The following is a 20,239-nucleotide window of genomic DNA, read 5'->3' as shown; positions in this document are numbered from 1 at the left end:
AATTGTTGTATGAAACTGACTAAGATTACAAAGATGAAATTTGGAATGAAGACATGGAGTAGAGGTAGAAGAAGAATGCTTGTTGAGAGATTTGAGTTTTTCCTTCTTTCAGTCTGTCCTGTTCCCATGTTGGACGATGCTGGTACAGACGAATTACCCGATCTGGTAGAGGTCTTTGTTGACGAACATAAGTCTCCTACTTCGTCTCCTCTAAATGGTACCCTGGGAACGGTAACTGGCGAGCCCGGCCAGGAGGTGAAAATCAGGATTGTCTTTAAAGACAAGGATGATAAATCTCCCATAGGAAAGATCACGGTGACCACCAAAAATACACAAACCGTTACCTTCATTGTTACAACTCCAGAGGATACTGAGTTGAGAAAGGAAGAGGTACGATGTAGTTCCGAGTGATTTTGAATGCAAATGATTATCTTCATTCATGTTTGAGACGTTTTATGTATGCATTTTGTATGACATTTGCAGATCGTAACCAATCCAAGTGAGGAGAGTACTGTTGAGACAGACTTCACAGGCTTGGAAGGCAAAGCATTAGAGATTGTCTTCAAACCACAAGCAGAGGAAACAGAAAGCATTTCTGTCAATAACTTGGGAATCGAAGCATGTATTGAAAAAGGTATACCCGCTGTTTTATTTCTCTATTTTCCTCATATTCGACTTTTCTGTTGATATGTCCGTCGGTCTGTCTCTTTCCGTCTCTTTTCTCTCTGTCCATTTTTGTGTTTTAATTGTCTTGGTAATTGCTTTTTGAGTTGACATACACCATAAATGAATAAAACCGGAGGATATACTTTGACATTTGATGCATGTTTTTGTTTTTCAGAAGCTGTTAGTACACCAACTACTGTGTCCACACCAACGACTACCACACCACCAGGTCCACCCTACTCAACAACAATCTCACCATCTGCACCGACTAGCCCGTACGGTATGTGACATGGATACTACCTTCTGGCATTTGTATTGCATAAAACGCTGGTGATTGTAACGCATTATATAAGCAGAATTTCCCTTTGATATGAAGTACAGAACCCGAAATATGGCAAGAATAGACTATAAACTTTCCTCCTTAGAAGCTTATGTGTAAAGGAACACCAAAAATAGCCACTCTAAAGCGCTGCAGACAATAACAATGATACAGAATGTTATAAACGTAATGAAAGGAAATTATAATAGCACTAAGACAGATAATGTCAGAACAATGCTAGAAAAACATGAATGATGTGAAGTAAAATTACTAAAATCTAACACATGATATGCATGAAAAAAGTTCCACGCCGTACAATCAAATGGTATAAAATACAATAGTTGAAATGAATATACAATTATACACTTGAAAAGGTCATGTTAAAATGATTGTAAAGAAACCATGAAGATTAACCACCTATAATACTAATGATATGCAAGTCTTAAAAGATGTGTTTTTAAATGTTTTTTAAAACTTTTCAAATTCTGACATCTTTGAAAATGTTTCAAATTTGTACGAGTGTCGAAGAACACCTAAATAAAAGCAATTGTTGTATGAAACTGACTAAGATTACAAAGATGAAATTTGGAATGAAGACATGGAGTAGAGGTAGAAGAAGAATGCTTGTTGAGAGATTTGAGTTTTTCCTTCTTTCAGTCTGTCCTGTTCCCATGTTGGACGATGCTGGTACAGACGAATTACCCGATCTGGTAGAGGTCTTTGTTGACGAACATAAGTCTCCTACTTCGTCTCCTCTAAATGGTACCCTGGGAACGGTAACTGGCGAGCCCGGCCAGGAGGTGAAAATCAGGATTGTCTTTAAAGACAAGGATGATAAATCTCCCATAGGAAAGATCACGGTGACCACCAAAAATACACAAACCGTTACCTTCATTGTTACAACTCCAGAGGATACTGAGTTGAGAAAGGAAGAGGTACGATGTAGTTCCGAGTGATTTTGAATGCAAATGATTATCTTCATTCATGTTTGAGACGTTTTATGTATGCATTTTGTATGACATTTGCAGATCGTAACCAATCCAAGTGAGGAGAGTACTGTTGAGACAGACTTCACAGGCTTGGAAGGCAAAGCATTAGAGATTGTCTTCAAACCACAAGCAGAGGAAACAGAAAGCATTTCTGTCAATAACTTGGGAATCGAAGCATGTATTGAAAAAGGTATACCCGCTGTTTTATTTCTCTATTTTCCTCATATTCGACTTTTCTGTTGATATGTCCGTCGGTCTGTCTCTTTCCGTCTCTTTTCTCTCTGTCCATTTTTGTGTTTTAATTGTCTTGGTAATTGCTTTTTGAGTTGACATACACCATAAATGAATAAAACCGGAGGATATACTTTGACATTTGATGCATGTTTTTGTTTTTCAGAAGCTGTTAGTACACCAACTACTGTGTCCACACCAACGACTACCACACCACCAGGTCCACCCTACTCAACAACAATCTCACCATCTGCACCGACTAGCCCGTACGGTATGTGACATGGATACTACCTTCTGGCATTTGTATTGCATAAAACGCTGGTGATTGTAACGCATTATATAAGCAGAATTTCCCTTTGATATGAAGTACAGAACCCGAAATATGGCAAGAATAGACTATAAACTTTCCTCCTTAGAAGCTTATGTGTAAAGGAACACCAAAAATAGCCACTCTAAAGCGCTGCAGACAATAACAATGATACAGAATGTTATAAACGTAATGAAAGGAAATTATAATAGCACTAAGACAGATAATGTCAGAACAATGCTAGAAAAACATGAATGATGTGAAGTAAAATTACTAAAATCTAACACATGATATGCATGAAAAAAGTTCCACGCCGTACAATCAAATGGTATAAAATACAATAGTTGAAATGAATATACAATTATACACTTGAAAAGGTCATGTTAAAATGATTGTAAAGAAACCATGAAGATTAACCACCTATAATACTAATGATATGCAAGTCTTAAAAGATGTGTTTTTAAATGTTTTTTAAAACTTTTCAAATTCTGACATCTTTGAAAATGTTTCAAATTTGTACGAGTGTCGAAGAACACCTAAATAAAAGCAATTGTTGTATGAAACTGACTAAGATTACAAAGATGAAATTTGGAATGAAGACATGGAGTAGAGGTAGAAGAAGAATGCTTGTTGAGAGATTTGAGTTTTTCCTTCTTTCAGTCTGTCCTGTTCCCATGTTGGACGATGCAGGTACAGACGAATTACCCGATCTGGTAGAGGTCTTTGTTGACGAACATAAGTCTCCTACTTCGTCTCCTCTAAATGGTACCCTGGGAACGGTAACTGGCGAGCCCGGCCAGGAGGTGAAAATCAGGATTGTCTTTAAAGACAAGGATGATAAATCTCCCATAGGAAAGATCACGGTGACCACCAAAAATACACAAACCGTTACCTTCATTGTTACAACTCCAGAGGATACTGAGTTGAGAAAGGAAGAGGTACGATGTAGTTCCGAGTGATTTTGAATGCAAATGATTATCTTCATTCATGTTTGAGACGTTTTATGTATGCATTTTGTATGACATTTGCAGATCGTAACCAATCCAAGTGAGGAGAGTACTGTTGAGACAGACTTCACAGGCTTGGAAGGCAAAGCATTAGAGATTGTCTTCAAACCACAAGCAGAGGAAACAGAAAGCATTTCTGTCAATAACTTGGGAATCGAAGCATGTATTGAAAAAGGTATACCCGCTGTTTTATTTCTCTATTTTCCTCATATTCGACTTTTCTGTTGATATGTCCGTCGGTCTGTCTCTTTCCGTCTCTTTTCTCTCTGTCCATTTTTGTGTTTTAATTGTCTTGGTAATTGCTTTTTGAGTTGACATACACCATAAATGAATAAAACCGGAGGATATACTTTGACATTTGATGCATGTTTTTGTTTTTCAGAAGCTGTTAGTACACCAACTACTGTGTCCACACCAACGACTACCACACCACCAGGTCCACCCTACTCAACAACAATCTCACCATCTGCACCGACTAGCCCGTACGGTATGTGACATGGATACTACCTTCTGGCATTTGTATTGCATAAAACGCTGGTGATTGTAACGCATTATATAAGCAGAATTTCCCTTTGATATGAAGTACAGAACCCGAAATATGGCAAGAATAGACTATAAACTTTCCTCCTTAGAAGCTTATGTGTAAAGGAACACCAAAAATAGCCACTCTAAAGCGCTGCAGACAATAACAATGATACAGAATGTTATAAACGTAATGAAAGGAAATTATAATAGCACTAAGACAGATAATGTCAGAACAATGCTAGAAAAACATGAATGATGTGAAGTAAAATTACTAAAATCTAACACATGATATGCATGAAAAAAGTTCCACGCCGTACAATCAAATGGTATAAAATACAATAGTTGAAATGAATATACAATTATACACTTGAAAAGGTCATGTTAAAATGATTGTAAAGAAACCATGAAGATTAACCACCTATAATACTAATGATATGCAAGTCTTAAAAGATGTGTTTTTAAATGTTTTTTAAAACTTTTCAAATTCTGACATCTTTGAAAATGTTTCAAATTTGTACGAGTGTCGAAGAACACCTAAATAAAAGCAATTGTTGTATGAAACTGACTAAGATTACAAAGATGAAATTTGGAATGAAGACATGGAGTAGAGGTAGAAGAAGAATGCTTGTTGAGAGATTTGAGTTTTTCCTTCTTTCAGTCTGTCCTGTTCCCATGTTGGACGATGCTGGTACAGACGAATTACCCGATCTGGTAGAGGTCTTTGTTGACGAACATAAGTCTCCTACTTCGTCTCCTCTAAATGGTACCCTGGGAACGGTAACTGGCGAGCCCGGCCAGGAGGTGAAAATCAGGATTGTCTTTAAAGACAAGGATGATAAATCTCCCATAGGAAAGATCACGGTGACCACCAAAAATACACAAACCGTTACCTTCATTGTTACAACTCCAGAGGATACTGAGTTGAGAAAGGAAGAGGTACGATGTAGTTCCGAGTGATTTTGAATGCAAATGATTATCTTCATTCATGTTTGAGACGTTTTATGTATGCATTTTGTATGACATTTGCAGATCGTAACCAATCCAAGTGAGGAGAGTACTGTTGAGACAGACTTCACAGGCTTGGAAGGCAAAGCATTAGAGATTGTCTTCAAACCACAAGCAGAGGAAACAGAAAGCATTTCTGTCAATAACTTGGGAATCGAAGCATGTATTGAAAAAGGTATACCCGCTGTTTTATTTCTCTATTTTCCTCATATTCGACTTTTCTGTTGATATGTCCGTCGGTCTGTCTCTTTCCGTCTCTTTTCTCTCTGTCCATTTTTGTGTTTTAATTGTCTTGGTAATTGCTTTTTGAGTTGACATACACCATAAATGAATAAAACCGGAGGATATACTTTGACATTTGATGCATGTTTTTGTTTTTCAGAAGCTGTTAGTACACCAACTACTGTGTCCACACCAACGACTACCACACCACCAGGTCCACCCTACTCAACAACAATCTCACCATCTGCACCGACTAGCCCGTACGGTATGTGACATGGATACTACCTTCTGGCATTTGTATTGCATAAAACGCTGGTGATTGTAACGCATTATATAAGCAGAATTTCCCTTTGATATGAAGTACAGAACCCGAAATATGGCAAGAATAGACTATAAACTTTCCTCCTTAGAAGCTTATGTGTAAAGGAACACCAAAAATAGCCACTCTAAAGCGCTGCAGACAATAACAATGATACAGAATGTTATAAACGTAATGAAAGGAAATTATAATAGCACTAAGACAGATAATGTCAGAACAATGCTAGAAAAACATGAATGATGTGAAGTAAAATTACTAAAATCTAACACATGATATGCATGAAAAAAGTTCCACGCCGTACAATCAAATGGTATAAAATACAATAGTTGAAATGAATATACAATTATACACTTGAAAAGGTCATGTTAAAATGATTGTAAAGAAACCATGAAGATTAACCACCTATAATACTAATGATATGCAAGTCTTAAAAGATGTGTTTTTAAATGTTTTTTAAAACTTTTCAAATTCTGACATCTTTGAAAATGTTTCAAATTTGTACGAGTGTCGAAGAACACCTAAATAAAAGCAATTGTTGTATGAAACTGACTAAGATTACAAAGATGAAATTTGGAATGAAGACATGGAGTAGAGGTAGAAGAAGAATGCTTGTTGAGAGATTTGAGTTTTTCCTTCTTTCAGTCTGTCCTGTTCCCATGTTGGACGATGCTGGTACAGACGAATTACCCGATCTGGTAGAGGTCTTTGTTGACGAACATAAGTCTCCTACTTCGTCTCCTCTAAATGGTACCCTGGGAACGGTAACTGGCGAGCCCGGCCAGGAGGTGAAAATCAGGATTGTCTTTAAAGACAAGGATGATAAATCTCCCATAGGAAAGATCACGGTGACCACCAAAAATACACAAACCGTTACCTTCATTGTTACAACTCCAGAGGATACTGAGTTGAGAAAGGAAGAGGTACGATGTAGTTCCGAGTGATTTTGAATGCAAATGATTATCTTCATTCATGTTTGAGACGTTTTATGTATGCATTTTGTATGACATTTGCAGATCGTAACCAATCCAAGTGAGGAGAGTACTGTTGAGACAGACTTCACAGGCTTGGAAGGCAAAGCATTAGAGATTGTCTTCAAACCACAAGCAGAGGAAACAGAAAGCATTTCTGTCAATAACTTGGGAATCGAAGCATGTATTGAAAAAGGTATACCCGCTGTTTTATTTCTCTATTTTCCTCATATTCGACTTTTCTGTTGATATGTCCGTCGGTCTGTCTCTTTCCGTCTCTTTTCTCTCTGTCCATTTTTGTGTTTTAATTGTCTTGGTAATTGCTTTTTGAGTTGACATACACCATAAATGAATAAAACCGGAGGATATACTTTGACATTTGATGCATGTTTTTGTTTTTCAGAAGCTGTTAGTACACCAACTACTGTGTCCACACCAACGACTACCACACCACCAGGTCCACCCTACTCAACAACAATCTCACCATCTGCACCGACTAGCCCGTACGGTATGTGACATGGATACTACCTTCTGGCATTTGTATTGCATAAAACGCTGGTGATTGTAACGCATTATATAAGCAGAATTTCCCTTTGATATGAAGTACAGAACCCGAAATATGGCAAGAATAGACTATAAACTTTCCTCCTTAGAAGCTTATGTGTAAAGGAACACCAAAAATAGCCACTCTAAAGCGCTGCAGACAATAACAATGATACAGAATGTTATAAACGTAATGAAAGGAAATTATAATAGCACTAAGACAGATAATGTCAGAACAATGCTAGAAAAACATGAATGATGTGAAGTAAAATTACTAAAATCTAACACATGATATGCATGAAAAAAGTTCCACGCCGTACAATCAAATGGTATAAAATACAATAGTTGAAATGAATATACAATTATACACTTGAAAAGGTCATGTTAAAATGATTGTAAAGAAACCATGAAGATTAACCACCTATAATACTAATGATATGCAAGTCTTAAAAGATGTGTTTTTAAATGTTTTTTAAAACTTTTCAAATTCTGACATCTTTGAAAATGTTTCAAATTTGTACGAGTGTCGAAGAACACCTAAATAAAAGCAATTGTTGTATGAAACTGACTAAGATTACAAAGATGAAATTTGGAATGAAGACATGGAGTAGAGGTAGAAGAAGAATGCTTGTTGAGAGATTTGAGTTTTTCCTTCTTTCAGTCTGTCCTGTTCCCATGTTGGACGATGCTGGTACAGACGAATTACCCGATCTGGTAGAGGTCTTTGTTGACGAACATAAGTCTCCTACTTCGTCTCCTCTAAATGGTACCCTGGGAACGGTAACTGGCGAGCCCGGCCAGGAGGTGAAAATCAGGATTGTCTTTAAAGACAAGGATGATAAATCTCCCATAGGAAAGATCACGGTGACCACCAAAAATACACAAACCGTTACCTTCATTGTTACAACTCCAGAGGATACTGAGTTGAGAAAGGAAGAGGTACGATGTAGTTCCGAGTGATTTTGAATGCAAATGATTATCTTCATTCATGTTTGAGACGTTTTATGTATGCATTTTGTATGACATTTGCAGATCGTAACCAATCCAAGTGAGGAGAGTACTGTTGAGACAGACTTCACAGGCTTGGAAGGCAAAGCATTAGAGATTGTCTTCAAACCACAAGCAGAGGAAACAGAAAGCATTTCTGTCAATAACTTGGGAATCGAAGCATGTATTGAAAAAGGTATACCCGCTGTTTTATTTCTCTATTTTCCTCATATTCGACTTTTCTGTTGATATGTCCGTCGGTCTGTCTCTTTCCGTCTCTTTTCTCTCTGTCCATTTTTGTGTTTTAATTGTCTTGGTAATTGCTTTTTGAGTTGACATACACCATAAATGAATAAAACCGGAGGATATACTTTGACATTTGATGCATGTTTTTGTTTTTCAGAAGCTGTTAGTACACCAACTACTGTGTCCACACCAACGACTACCACACCACCAGGTCCACCCTACTCAACAACAATCTCACCATCTGCACCGACTAGCCCGTACGGTATGTGACATGGATACTACCTTCTGGCATTTGTATTGCATAAAACGCTGGTGATTGTAACGCATTATATAAGCAGAATTTCCCTTTGATATGAAGTACAGAACCCGAAATATGGCAAGAATAGACTATAAACTTTCCTCCTTAGAAGCTTATGTGTAAAGGAACACCAAAAATAGCCACTCTAAAGCGCTGCAGACAATAACAATGATACAGAATGTTATAAACGTAATGAAAGGAAATTATAATAGCACTAAGACAGATAATGTCAGAACAATGCTAGAAAAACATGAATGATGTGAAGTAAAATTACTAAAATCTAACACATGATATGCATGAAAAAAGTTCCACGCCGTACAATCAAATGGTATAAAATACAATAGTTGAAATGAATATACAATTATACACTTGAAAAGGTCATGTTAAAATGATTGTAAAGAAACCATGAAGATTAACCACCTATAATACTAATGATATGCAAGTCTTAAAAGATGTGTTTTTAAATGTTTTTTAAAACTTTTCAAATTCTGACATCTTTGAAAATGTTTCAAATTTGTACGAGTGTCGAAGAACACCTAAATAAAAGCAATTGTTGTATGAAACTGACTAAGATTACAAAGATGAAATTTGGAATGAAGACATGGAGTAGAGGTAGAAGAAGAATGCTTGTTGAGAGATTTGAGTTTTTCCTTCTTTCAGTCTGTCCTGTTCCCATGTTGGACGATGCAGGTACAGACGAATTACCCGATCTGGTAGAGGTCTTTGTTGACGAACATAAGTCTCCTACTTCGTCTCCTCTAAATGGTACCCTGGGAACGGTAACTGGCGAGCCCGGCCAGGAGGTGAAAATCAGGATTGTCTTTAAAGACAAGGATGATAAATCTCCCATAGGAAAGATCACGGTGACCACCAAAAATACACAAACCGTTACCTTCATTGTTACAACTCCAGAGGATACTGAGTTGAGAAAGGAAGAGGTACGATGTAGTTCCGAGTGATTTTGAATGCAAATGATTATCTTCATTCATGTTTGAGACGTTTTATGTATGCATTTTGTATGACATTTGCAGATCGTAACCAATCCAAGTGAGGAGAGTACTGTTGAGACAGACTTCACAGGCTTGGAAGGCAAAGCATTAGAGATTGTCTTCAAACCACAAGCAGAGGAAACAGAAAGCATTTCTGTCAATAACTTGGGAATCGAAGCATGTATTGAAAAAGGTATACCCGCTGTTTTATTTCTCTATTTTCCTCATATTCGACTTTTCTGTTGATATGTCCGTCGGTCTGTCTCTTTCCGTCTCTTTTCTCTCTGTCCATTTTTGTGTTTTAATTGTCTTGGTAATTGCTTTTTGAGTTGACATACACCATAAATGAATAAAACCGGAGGATATACTTTGACATTTGATGCATGTTTTTGTTTTTCAGAAGCTGTTAGTACACCAACTACTGTGTCCACACCAACGACTACCACACCACCAGGTCCACCCTACTCAACAACAATCTCACCATCTGCACCGACTAGCCCGTACGGTATGTGACATGGATACTACCTTCTGGCATTTGTATTGCATAAAACGCTGGTGATTGTAACGCATTATATAAGCAGAATTTCCCTTTGATATGAAGTACAGAACCCGAAATATGGCAAGAATAGACTATAAACTTTCCTCCTTAGAAGCTTATGTGTAAAGGAACACCAAAAATAGCCACTCTAAAGCGCTGCAGACAATAACAATGATACAGAATGTTATAAACGTAATGAAAGGAAATTATAATAGCACTAAGACAGATAATGTCAGAACAATGCTAGAAAAACATGAATGATGTGAAGTAAAATTACTAAAATCTAACACATGATATGCATGAAAAAAGTTCCACGCCGTACAATCAAATGGTATAAAATACAATAGTTGAAATGAATATACAATTATACACTTGAAAAGGTCATGTTAAAATGATTGTAAAGAAACCATGAAGATTAACCACCTATAATACTAATGATATGCAAGTCTTAAAAGATGTGTTTTTAAATGTTTTTTAAAACTTTTCAAATTCTGACATCTTTGAAAATGTTTCAAATTTGTACGAGTGTCGAAGAACACCTAAATAAAAGCAATTGTTGTATGAAACTGACTAAGATTACAAAGATGAAATTTGGAATGAAGACATGGAGTAGAGGTAGAAGAAGAATGCTTGTTGAGAGATTTGAGTTTTTCCTTCTTTCAGTCTGTCCTGTTCCCATGTTGGACGATGCTGGTACAGACGAATTACCCGATCTGGTAGAGGTCTTTGTTGACGAACATAAGTCTCCTACTTCGTCTCCTCTAAATGGTACCCTGGGAACGGTAACTGGCGAGCCCGGCCAGGAGGTGAAAATCAGGATTGTCTTTAAAGACAAGGATGATAAATCTCCCATAGGAAAGATCACGGTGACCACCAAAAATACACAAACCGTTACCTTCATTGTTACAACTCCAGAGGATACTGAGTTGAGAAAGGAAGAGGTACGATGTAGTTCCGAGTGATTTTGAATGCAAATGATTATCTTCATTCATGTTTGAGACGTTTTATGTATGCATTTTGTATGACATTTGCAGATCGTAACCAATCCAAGTGAGGAGAGTACTGTTGAGACAGACTTCACAGGCTTGGAAGGCAAAGCATTAGAGATTGTCTTCAAACCACAAGCAGAGGAAACAGAAAGCATTTCTGTCAATAACTTGGGAATCGAAGCATGTATTGAAAAAGGTATACCCGCTGTTTTATTTCTCTATTTTCCTCATATTCGACTTTTCTGTTGATATGTCCGTCGGTCTGTCTCTTTCCGTCTCTTTTCTCTCTGTCCATTTTTGTGTTTTAATTGTCTTGGTAATTGCTTTTTGAGTTGACATACACCATAAATGAATAAAACCGGAGGATATACTTTGACATTTGATGCATGTTTTTGTTTTTCAGAAGCTGTTAGTACACCAACTACTGTGTCCACACCAACGACTACCACACCACCAGGTCCACCCTACTCAACAACAATCTCACCATCTGCACCGACTAGCCCGTACGGTATGTGACATGGATACTACCTTCTGGCATTTGTATTGCATAAAACGCTGGTGATTGTAACGCATTATATAAGCAGAATTTCCCTTTGATATGAAGTACAGAACCCGAAATATGGCAAGAATAGACTATAAACTTTCCTCCTTAGAAGCTTATGTGTAAAGGAACACCAAAAATAGCCACTCTAAAGCGCTGCAGACAATAACAATGATACAGAATGTTATAAACGTAATGAAAGGAAATTATAATAGCACTAAGACAGATAATGTCAGAACAATGCTAGAAAAACATGAATGATGTGAAGTAAAATTACTAAAATCTAACACATGATATGCATGAAAAAAGTTCCACGCCGTACAATCAAATGGTATAAAATACAATAGTTGAAATGAATATACAATTATACACTTGAAAAGGTCATGTTAAAATGATTGTAAAGAAACCATGAAGATTAACCACCTATAATACTAATGATATGCAAGTCTTAAAAGATGTGTTTTTAAATGTTTTTTAAAACTTTTCAAATTCTGACATCTTTGAAAATGTTTCAAATTTGTACGAGTGTCGAAGAACACCTAAATAAAAGCAATTGTTGTATGAAACTGACTAAGATTACAAAGATGAAATTTGGAATGAAGACATGGAGTAGAGGTAGAAGAAGAATGCTTGTTGAGAGATTTGAGTTTTTCCTTCTTTCAGTCTGTCCTGTTCCCATGTTGGACGATGCAGGTACAGACGAATTACCCGATCTGGTAGAGGTCTTTGTTGACGAACATAAGTCTCCTACTTCGTCTCCTCTAAATGGTACCCTGGGAACGGTAACTGGCGAGCCCGGCCAGGAGGTGAAAATCAGGATTGTCTTTAAAGACAAGGATGATAAATCTCCCATAGGAAAGATCACGGTGACCACCAAAAATACACAAACCGTTACCTTCATTGTTACCACTCCAGAGGATACTGAGTTGAGAAAGGAAGAGGTAGGATGTAGTCCCGAGTGATTTTGAATGCAAATGATTATCTTCATTCATGTTTGAGACGTTTTATGTATGCATTTTGTATGACATTTGCAGATCGTAACCAATCCAAGTGAGGAGAGTACTGTTGAGACAGACTTCACGGGCTTGGAAGGCAAAGAATTAGAGATTGTCTTCAAACCAGAAGCAGAGGAAACAGAAAGCATTTCTGTCAATAACTTGGGAATCGAAGCATGTATTGAAAAAGGTATACCCGCTGTTTTATTTCTCTATTTTCCTCATATTCGACTTTTCTGTTGATATGTCCGTCGGTCTGTCTCTTTCCGTCTCTTTTCTCTCTGTCCATTTTTGTGTTTTAATTGTCTTGGTAATTGCTTTTTGAGTTGACATACACCATAAATGAATAAAAACGGATATACTTTGACATTTGATGCATGTTTTTGTTTTTCAGAAGCTGTTAGTACACCAACTACTGTGTCCACACCAACGACTACCACACCACCAGGTCCACCCTACTCAACAACAATCTCACCATCTGCACCGACTAGCCCGTACGGTATGTGACATGGATACTACCTTCTGGCATTTGTATTGCATCAACCGCTGGTGATTGTAACGCATTATATAAAAAGAATTTCCCTTTGATATGAAGTACAGAACCCGAAATATGGCAAGAATAGATTATCAACTTTCCTCTTTAGAAGCTTATGTGTAAAGGAACACCAAAAATAACCACTCTAAAGCGCTGCAGACAATAACAATGATACAGCATGTTATAAACGTAATGAAAGGAAATTATAATAGCACTAGGACAGATAATGTCAGAACAATGCTAGAAAAACATGAATAATGTGAAGTAAAATTACTAAAATCTAACACATGATATGCATGAAAAAAGTTCCACGCCGTACAATCAAATGGTATAAAATACAATAGTTGAAATAAATATACAATTATACACTGGAAAAGGTCATGTTAAAATGATGGTAAAGAAACCATAAAGATTAACCACCTATAATACTAATGATATGCAAGTCTTAAAAGATGTGTTTTTAAATGTTTTTTAAAACTTTTCAAATTCTGACATCTTTGAAGATGTTTCAAATTTGTACGAGTGTCGAAGAACACCTAAATAAAAGCAATTGTTGTATGAAACTGACTAAGATTACAAAGATGAAATTTGGAATGAAGACATGGAGTAGAGGTAGAAGAAGAATGCTTGTTGAGAGATTTGAGTTTTTCCTTCTTTCAGTCTGTCCTGTTCCCATGTTGGACGATGCTGGTACAGACGAATTACCCGATCTGGTAGAGGTCTTTGTTGACGAACATAAGTCTCCTACTTCGTCTCCTCTAAATGGTACCCTGGGAACGGTAACTGGCGAGCCCGGCCAGGAGGTGAAAATCAGGATTGTCTTTAAAGACAAGGATGATAAATCTCCCATAGGAAAGATCACGGTGACCACCAAAAATACACAAACCGTTACCTTCATTGTTACAACTCCAGAGGATACTGAGTTGAGAAAGGAAGAGGTACGATGTAGTTCCGAGTAATTTTGAATGCAAATGATTATCTTCATTCATGTTTGAGACGTTTTATGTATGCATTTTGTATGACATTTGCAGATCGTAACCAATCCAAGTGAGGAGAGTACTGTTGAGACAGACTTCACGGGCTGGGAAGGCAAAGAATTAGAGATTGTCTTCAAACCACAAGCAGAGGAAACAGAAAGCATTTCTGTCAATAACTTGGGAATCGAAGCATGTATTGAAAAAGGTATACCCGCTGTTTTATTTCTCTATTTTCCTCATATTCGGCTTTTCTGTTGATATGTCCGTCGGTCTGTCTCTTTCCGTCTCTTTTCTCTCTGTCCATGTAGTGTTTTAATTGTCTTGGTAATTGCTTTTTGAGTTGACATACACCATAAATGAATAAAACCGGAGGATATACTTTGACATTTGATGCATGTTTTTGTTTTTCAGAAGCTGTTAGTACACCAACTACTGTGTCCACACCAACGACTACCACACCACCAGGTCCACCCTACTCAACAACAATCTCACCATCTGCACCGACTAGCCCGTACGGTATGTGACATGAATACTACCTTCTGGCATTTGTATTGCATAAACCGCTGGTGATTGTAACGCATTATATAAAAAGAATTTCCCTTTGATATGAAGTACAGAACCCGAAGTATGGCAAGAATAGACTATAAACTTTCCTCCTTAGAAGCTTATGTGTAAAGGAACACCAAAAATTGCGTTTTACGCGATATTGTTCTTTAATAATAGTAATGTTAATATTTATTTATATAGCGCCCTATATGACTATAAATAACCACTCTAAAGCGCTGCACACAATAAAAATGATACAGAATGTTGTAAACGGAATGAAAGGAAATTATAATAGCACTAAGACAGATAATATCAAAACAATGCTAGAAAAACATGATTAATGTGAAGTAAAATTACTAAAATCTAACACATGATATGCATGAAAAAAGTTCCACGCCGTACAATCAAATGGTATAAAATACAATAGTTGAAATGAATATACAATTATAAACTGGAAAAGGTCATGTTAAAATGATGGTAAAGAAACCATAAAGATTTAACCACCTATAATACTAGTGATATGCAAGTCTTAAAAGATGTGTTTTTAAATGCATTTTTAAAAGTGTTCAAATTCTGACATCTTTGAAGATGTTTCAAATTTGTACGAGTGTCGCAGAACACCTAAATAAAAGCAATTATTGTATGAAACTGACTAAGATTACAAAGATGAAATTTGGAATGAAGAAATGGAATAGAGGTAGAAGAGGAATGCTTGTTGAGAGATTTGTGTTTTTCCTTCTTTCAGTCTGTCCTGTTCCCATGTTGGACGATGCTGGTACAGACGAATTACCCGATCTGGTAGAGGTCTTTGTTGACGAACATAAGTCTCCTACTTCGTCTCCTCTAAATGGTACCCTGGGAACGGTAACTGGCGAGCCCGGCCAGGAGGTGAAAATCAGGATTGTCTTTAAAGACAAGGATGATAAATCTCCCATAGGAAAGATCACGGTGACCACCAAAAATACACAAACCGTTACCTTCATTGTTACCACTCCAGAGGATACTGAGTTGAGAAAGGAAGAGGTAGGATGTAGTCCCGAGTGATTTTGAATGCAAATGATTATCTTCATTCATGTTTGAGACGTTTTATGTATGCATTTTGTATGACATTTGCAGATCGTAACCAATCCAAGTGAGGAGAGTACTGTTGAGACAGACTTCACGGGCTTGGAAGGCAAAGAATTAGAGATTGTCTTCAAACCAGAACCAGAGGAAACAGAAAGCATTTCTGTCAATAACTTGGGAATCGAAGCATGTATTGAAAAAGGTATACCCGCTGTTTTATTTCTCTATTTTCCTCATATTCGGCTTTTCTGTTGATATGTCCGTCGGTCTGTCTCTTTCCGTCTCTTTTCTCTCTGTCCATTTAGTGTTTTAATTGTCTTGGTAATTGCTTTTTGAGTTGACATACACCATAAATGAATAAAACCGGAGGATATACTTTGACATTTGATGCATGTTTTTGTTTTTCAGAAGCTGTTAGTACACCAACTACTGTGTCCACACCAACGACTACCACACCACCAGGTCCACCCTACTCAACAACAATCTCACCATCTGCACCGACTAGCCCGTACGGTATGTGACATGGATACTACCTTCTGGCATTTGTATTGCATAAACCGCTGGTGATTGTAACGCATTATATAAAAAGAATTTCCCTTTGATATGAAGTACAGAACCCGAAATATGGCAAGAATAGATTATCAACTTTCCTCTTTAGAAGCTTATGTGTAAAGGAACACCAAAAATAACCACTCTAAAGCGCTGCACACAATAACAATGATACAGAATGTTATAAACGTAATGAAAGGAAATTATAATAGCACTAGGACAGATAATATCAAAACAATGCTAGAAAAACATGAATAATGTGAAGTAAAATTACTAAAATCTAACACATGATATGCATGAAAAAAGTTCCACGCCGTACAATCAAATGGTATAAAATACAATAGTTGAAATGAATATACAATTATAAACTGGAAAAGGTCATGTTAAAATGATGGTAAAGAAACCATAAAGATTTAACCACCTATAATACTAGTGATATGCAAGTCTTAAAAGATGTGTTTTTAAATGCTTTTTTAAAAGTGTTCAAATTCTGACATCTTTGAAGATGTTTCAAATTTGTATGATTGTCGCAGAACACCTAAATAAAAGCAATTGTTGTATGAAACTGACTAAGATTACAAAGATGAAATTTGGAATGAAGACATGGAGTAGAGGTAGAAGAAGAATGCTTGTTGAGAGATTTGAGTTTTTCCTTCTTTCAGTCTGTCCTGTTCCCATGTTGGACGATGCAGGTACAGACGAATTACCCGATCTGGTAGAGGTGTTTGTTGACGAACATAAGTCTCCTAGTTCGTCTCCTCTAAATGGTACCCTGGGAACGGTAACTGGCGAGCCCGGCCAGGAGGTGAAAATCAGGATTGTCTTTAAAGACAAGGATGATAAATCTCCCATAGGAAAGATCACGGTGACCACCAAAAATACACAAACCGTTACCTTCATTGTTACAACTCCAGAGGATACTGAGTTGAGAAAGGAAGAGGTACGATGTAGTTCCGAGTGATTTTGAATGCAAATGATTATCTTCATTCATGTTTGAGACGTTTTATGTATGCATTTTGTATGACATTTGCAGATCGTAACCAATCCAAGTGAGGAGAGTACTGTTGAGACAGACTTCACGGGCTTGGAAGGCAAAGAATTAGAGATTGTCTTCAAACCACAAGCAGAGGAAACAGAAAGCATTTCTGTCAATAACTTGGGAATCGAAGCATGTATTGAAAAAGGTATACCCGCTGTTTTATTTCTCTATTTTCCTCATATTCGGCTTTTCTGTTGATATGTCCGTCGGTCTGTCTCTTTCCGTCTCTTTTCTCTCTGTCCATTTAGTGTTTTAATTGTCTTGGTAATTGCTTTTTGAGTTGACATACACCATAAATGAATAAAACCGGAGGATATACTTTGACATTTGATGCATGTTTTTGTTTTTCAGAAGCTGTTAGTACACCAACTACTGTGTCCACACCAACGACTACCACACCACCAGGTCCACCCTACTCAACAACAATCTCACCATCTGCACCGACTAGCCCGTACGGTATGTGACATGGATACTACCTTCTGGCATTTGTATTGCATAAACCGCTGGTGATTGTAACGCATTATATAAAAAGAATTTGCCTTTGATATGAAGTACAGAACCCGAAGTATGGCAAGAATAGACTATAAACTTTCCTCCTTAGAAGCTTATGTGTAAAGGAACACCAAAAATTGCGTTTTACGCGATATTGTTCTTTAATAATAGTAATGTTAATATTTATTTATATAGCGCCCTATATGACTATAAATAACCACTCTAAAGCGCTGCACACAATAAAAATGATACAGAATGTTGTAAACGGAATGAAAGGAAATTATAATAGCACTAAGACAGATAATATCAAAATAATGCTAGAAAAACATGATTAATGTGAAGTAAAATTACTAAAATCTAACACATGATATGCATGAAAAAAGTTCCACGCCGTACAATCAAATGGTATAAAATACAATAGTTGAAATGAATATACAATTATAAACTGGAAAAGGTCATGTTAAAATGATGGTAAAGAAACCATAAAGATTTAACCACCTATAATACTAGTGATATGCAAGTCTTAAAAGATGTGTTTTTAAATGCTTTTTTAAAAGTGTTCAAATTCTGACATCTTTGAAGATGTTTCAAATTTGTACGAGTGTCGCAGAACACCTCAATAAAAGCAATTATTGTATGAAACTGACTAAGATTACAAAGATCAAATTTGGAATGAAGAAATGGAATAGAGGTAGAAGAGGAATGCTTGTTGAGAGATTTGTGTTTTTCCTTCTTTCAGTCTGTCCTGTTCCCATGTTGGACGATGCTGGTACAGACGAATTACCCGATCTGGTAGAGGTCTTTGTTGACGAACATAAGTCTCCTACTTCGTCTCCTCTAAATGGTACCCTGGGAACGGTAACTGGCGAGCCCGGCCAGGAGGTGAAAATCAGGATTGTCTTTAAAGACAAGGATGATAAATCTCCCATAGGAAAGATCACGGTGACCACCAAAAATACACAAACCGTTACCTTCATTGTTACCACTCCAGAAGATACTGAGTTGAGAAAGGAAGAGGTACGATGTAGTTCCGAGTGATTTTGAATGCAAATGATTATCTTCATTCATGTTTGAGACGTTTTATGTATGCATTTTGTATGACATTTGCAGATCGTAACCAATCCAAGTGAGGAGAGTACTGTTGAGACAGACTTCACGGGCTTGGAAGGCAAAGAATTAGAGATTGTCTTCAAACCAGAACCAGAGGAAACAGAAAGCATTTCTGTCAATAACTTGGGAATCGAAGCATGTATTGAAAAAGGTATACCCGTTGTTTTATTTCTCTATTTTCCTCATATTCGACTTTTCTGTTGATATGTCCGTCGGTCTGTCTCTTTCCGTCTCTTTTCTCTCTGTCCATTTTTGTGTTTTAATTGTCTTGGTAATTGCTTTTTGAGTTGACATACACCATACATGAATAAAACCGGAGGATATACTTTGACATTTGATGCATGTTTTTGTTTTTCAGAAGCTGTTAGTACACCAACTACTGTGTCCACACCAACGACTACCACACCACCAGGTCCACCCTACTCAACAACAATCTCACCATCTGCACCGACTAGCCCGTACGGTATGTGACATGGATACTACCTTCTGGCATTTGTATTGCATAAACCGCTGGTGATTGTAACGCATTATATAAAAAGAATTTCCCTTTGATATGAAGTACAGAACCCGAAGTATGGCAAGAATAGACTATCAACTTTCCTCTTTAGAAGCTTATGTGTAAAGGAACACCAAAAATAACCACTCTAAAGCGCTGCACACAATAACAATGATACAGCACGTTATAAACGTAATGAAAGGAAATTATAATAGCACTAGGACAGATAATATCAAAACAATGCTAGAAAAACATGAATAATGTGAAGTAAAATTACTAAAATCTAACACATGATATGCATGAAAAAAGTTCCACGCCGTACAATCAAATGGTATAAAATACAATAGTTGAAATGAATATACAATTATAAACTGGAAAAGGTCATGTTAAAATGATGGTAAAGAAACCATAAAGATTTAACCACCTATAATACTAGTGATATGCAAGTCTTAAAAGATGTGTTTTTAAATGCTTTTTTAAAAGTGTTCAAATTCTGACATCTTTGAAGATGTTTCAAATTTGTACGAGTGTCGCAGAACACCTCAATAAAAGCAATTATTGTATGAAACTGACTAAGATTACAAAGATGAAATTTGGAATGAAGAAATGGAATAGAGGTAGAAGAGGAATGCTTGTTGAGAGATTTGTGTTTTTCCTTCTTTCAGTCTGTCCTGTTCCCATGTTGGACGATGCAGGTACAGATGAATTACCCGATCTGGTAGAGGTCTTTGTTGACGAACATAAGT

General features: G+C 36.8%; 4 protein-coding genes across 5 annotated transcripts in view; all 4 read left to right on the top strand.

Moving 5' to 3' along the window:
• LOC125674557 (uncharacterized) overlaps positions 1-20,239 on the top strand; it is a 412,455-nt gene that overhangs the window by 236,011 nt on the left and 156,205 nt on the right. The gene's annotated exons all lie outside the window — the stretch shown is intronic.
• LOC130051094 (uncharacterized) lies at positions 3,053-5,562 on the top strand. The gene is made up of 2 exons (XM_056152423.1): positions 3,053-4,006; positions 4,703-5,562. Exons 1-2 carry the CDS (start codon positions 3,847-3,849, stop codon positions 4,999-5,001), a joined length of 459 nt encoding a protein of 152 aa, XP_056008398.1. The 5' UTR covers positions 3,053-3,846; the 3' UTR covers positions 5,002-5,562.
• Positions 9,173-11,682, top strand: LOC130051093 (uncharacterized). 2 transcript variants are annotated; one of them, XR_008799511.1, is made up of 3 exons: positions 9,173-10,126; positions 10,823-11,344; positions 11,552-11,682. XR_008799511.1 is itself a non-coding variant. In XM_056152422.1 (2 exons), the coding sequence occupies exons 1-2, from the start codon at positions 9,967-9,969 to the stop codon at positions 11,119-11,121; spliced, it is 459 nt and encodes a 152-aa protein (XP_056008397.1). In that variant the 5' UTR covers positions 9,173-9,966; the 3' UTR covers positions 11,122-11,682. The 2 variants fall into 2 exon arrangements, 1 of the variants encoding a protein (XP_056008397.1); XM_056152422.1 differs by having other exon boundaries at positions 10,823-11,682.
• On the top strand, positions 12,233-19,201 carry LOC125665342 (mucin-2-like). Its single transcript, XM_056150915.1, has 11 exons — positions 12,233-12,630; positions 12,724-12,874; positions 13,079-13,183; positions 13,880-14,157; positions 14,251-14,401; positions 14,608-14,712; positions 15,488-15,765; positions 17,390-17,540; positions 17,747-17,851; positions 18,627-18,904; positions 18,998-19,201. The coding sequence occupies exons 1-11, from the start codon at positions 12,250-12,252 to the stop codon at positions 19,199-19,201; spliced, it is 2,187 nt and encodes a 728-aa protein (XP_056006890.1). The 5' UTR covers positions 12,233-12,249.

This window comes from Ostrea edulis, chromosome 10 (assembly GCF_947568905.1).
Source record: "Ostrea edulis chromosome 10, xbOstEdul1.1, whole genome shotgun sequence".
Lineage (NCBI taxonomy): Eukaryota > Metazoa > Mollusca > Bivalvia > Ostreida > Ostreidae > Ostrea > Ostrea edulis.
Note: the sequence above shows the minus strand (reverse complement) of the source record. Positions and strands in the feature narration are given on the sequence as shown.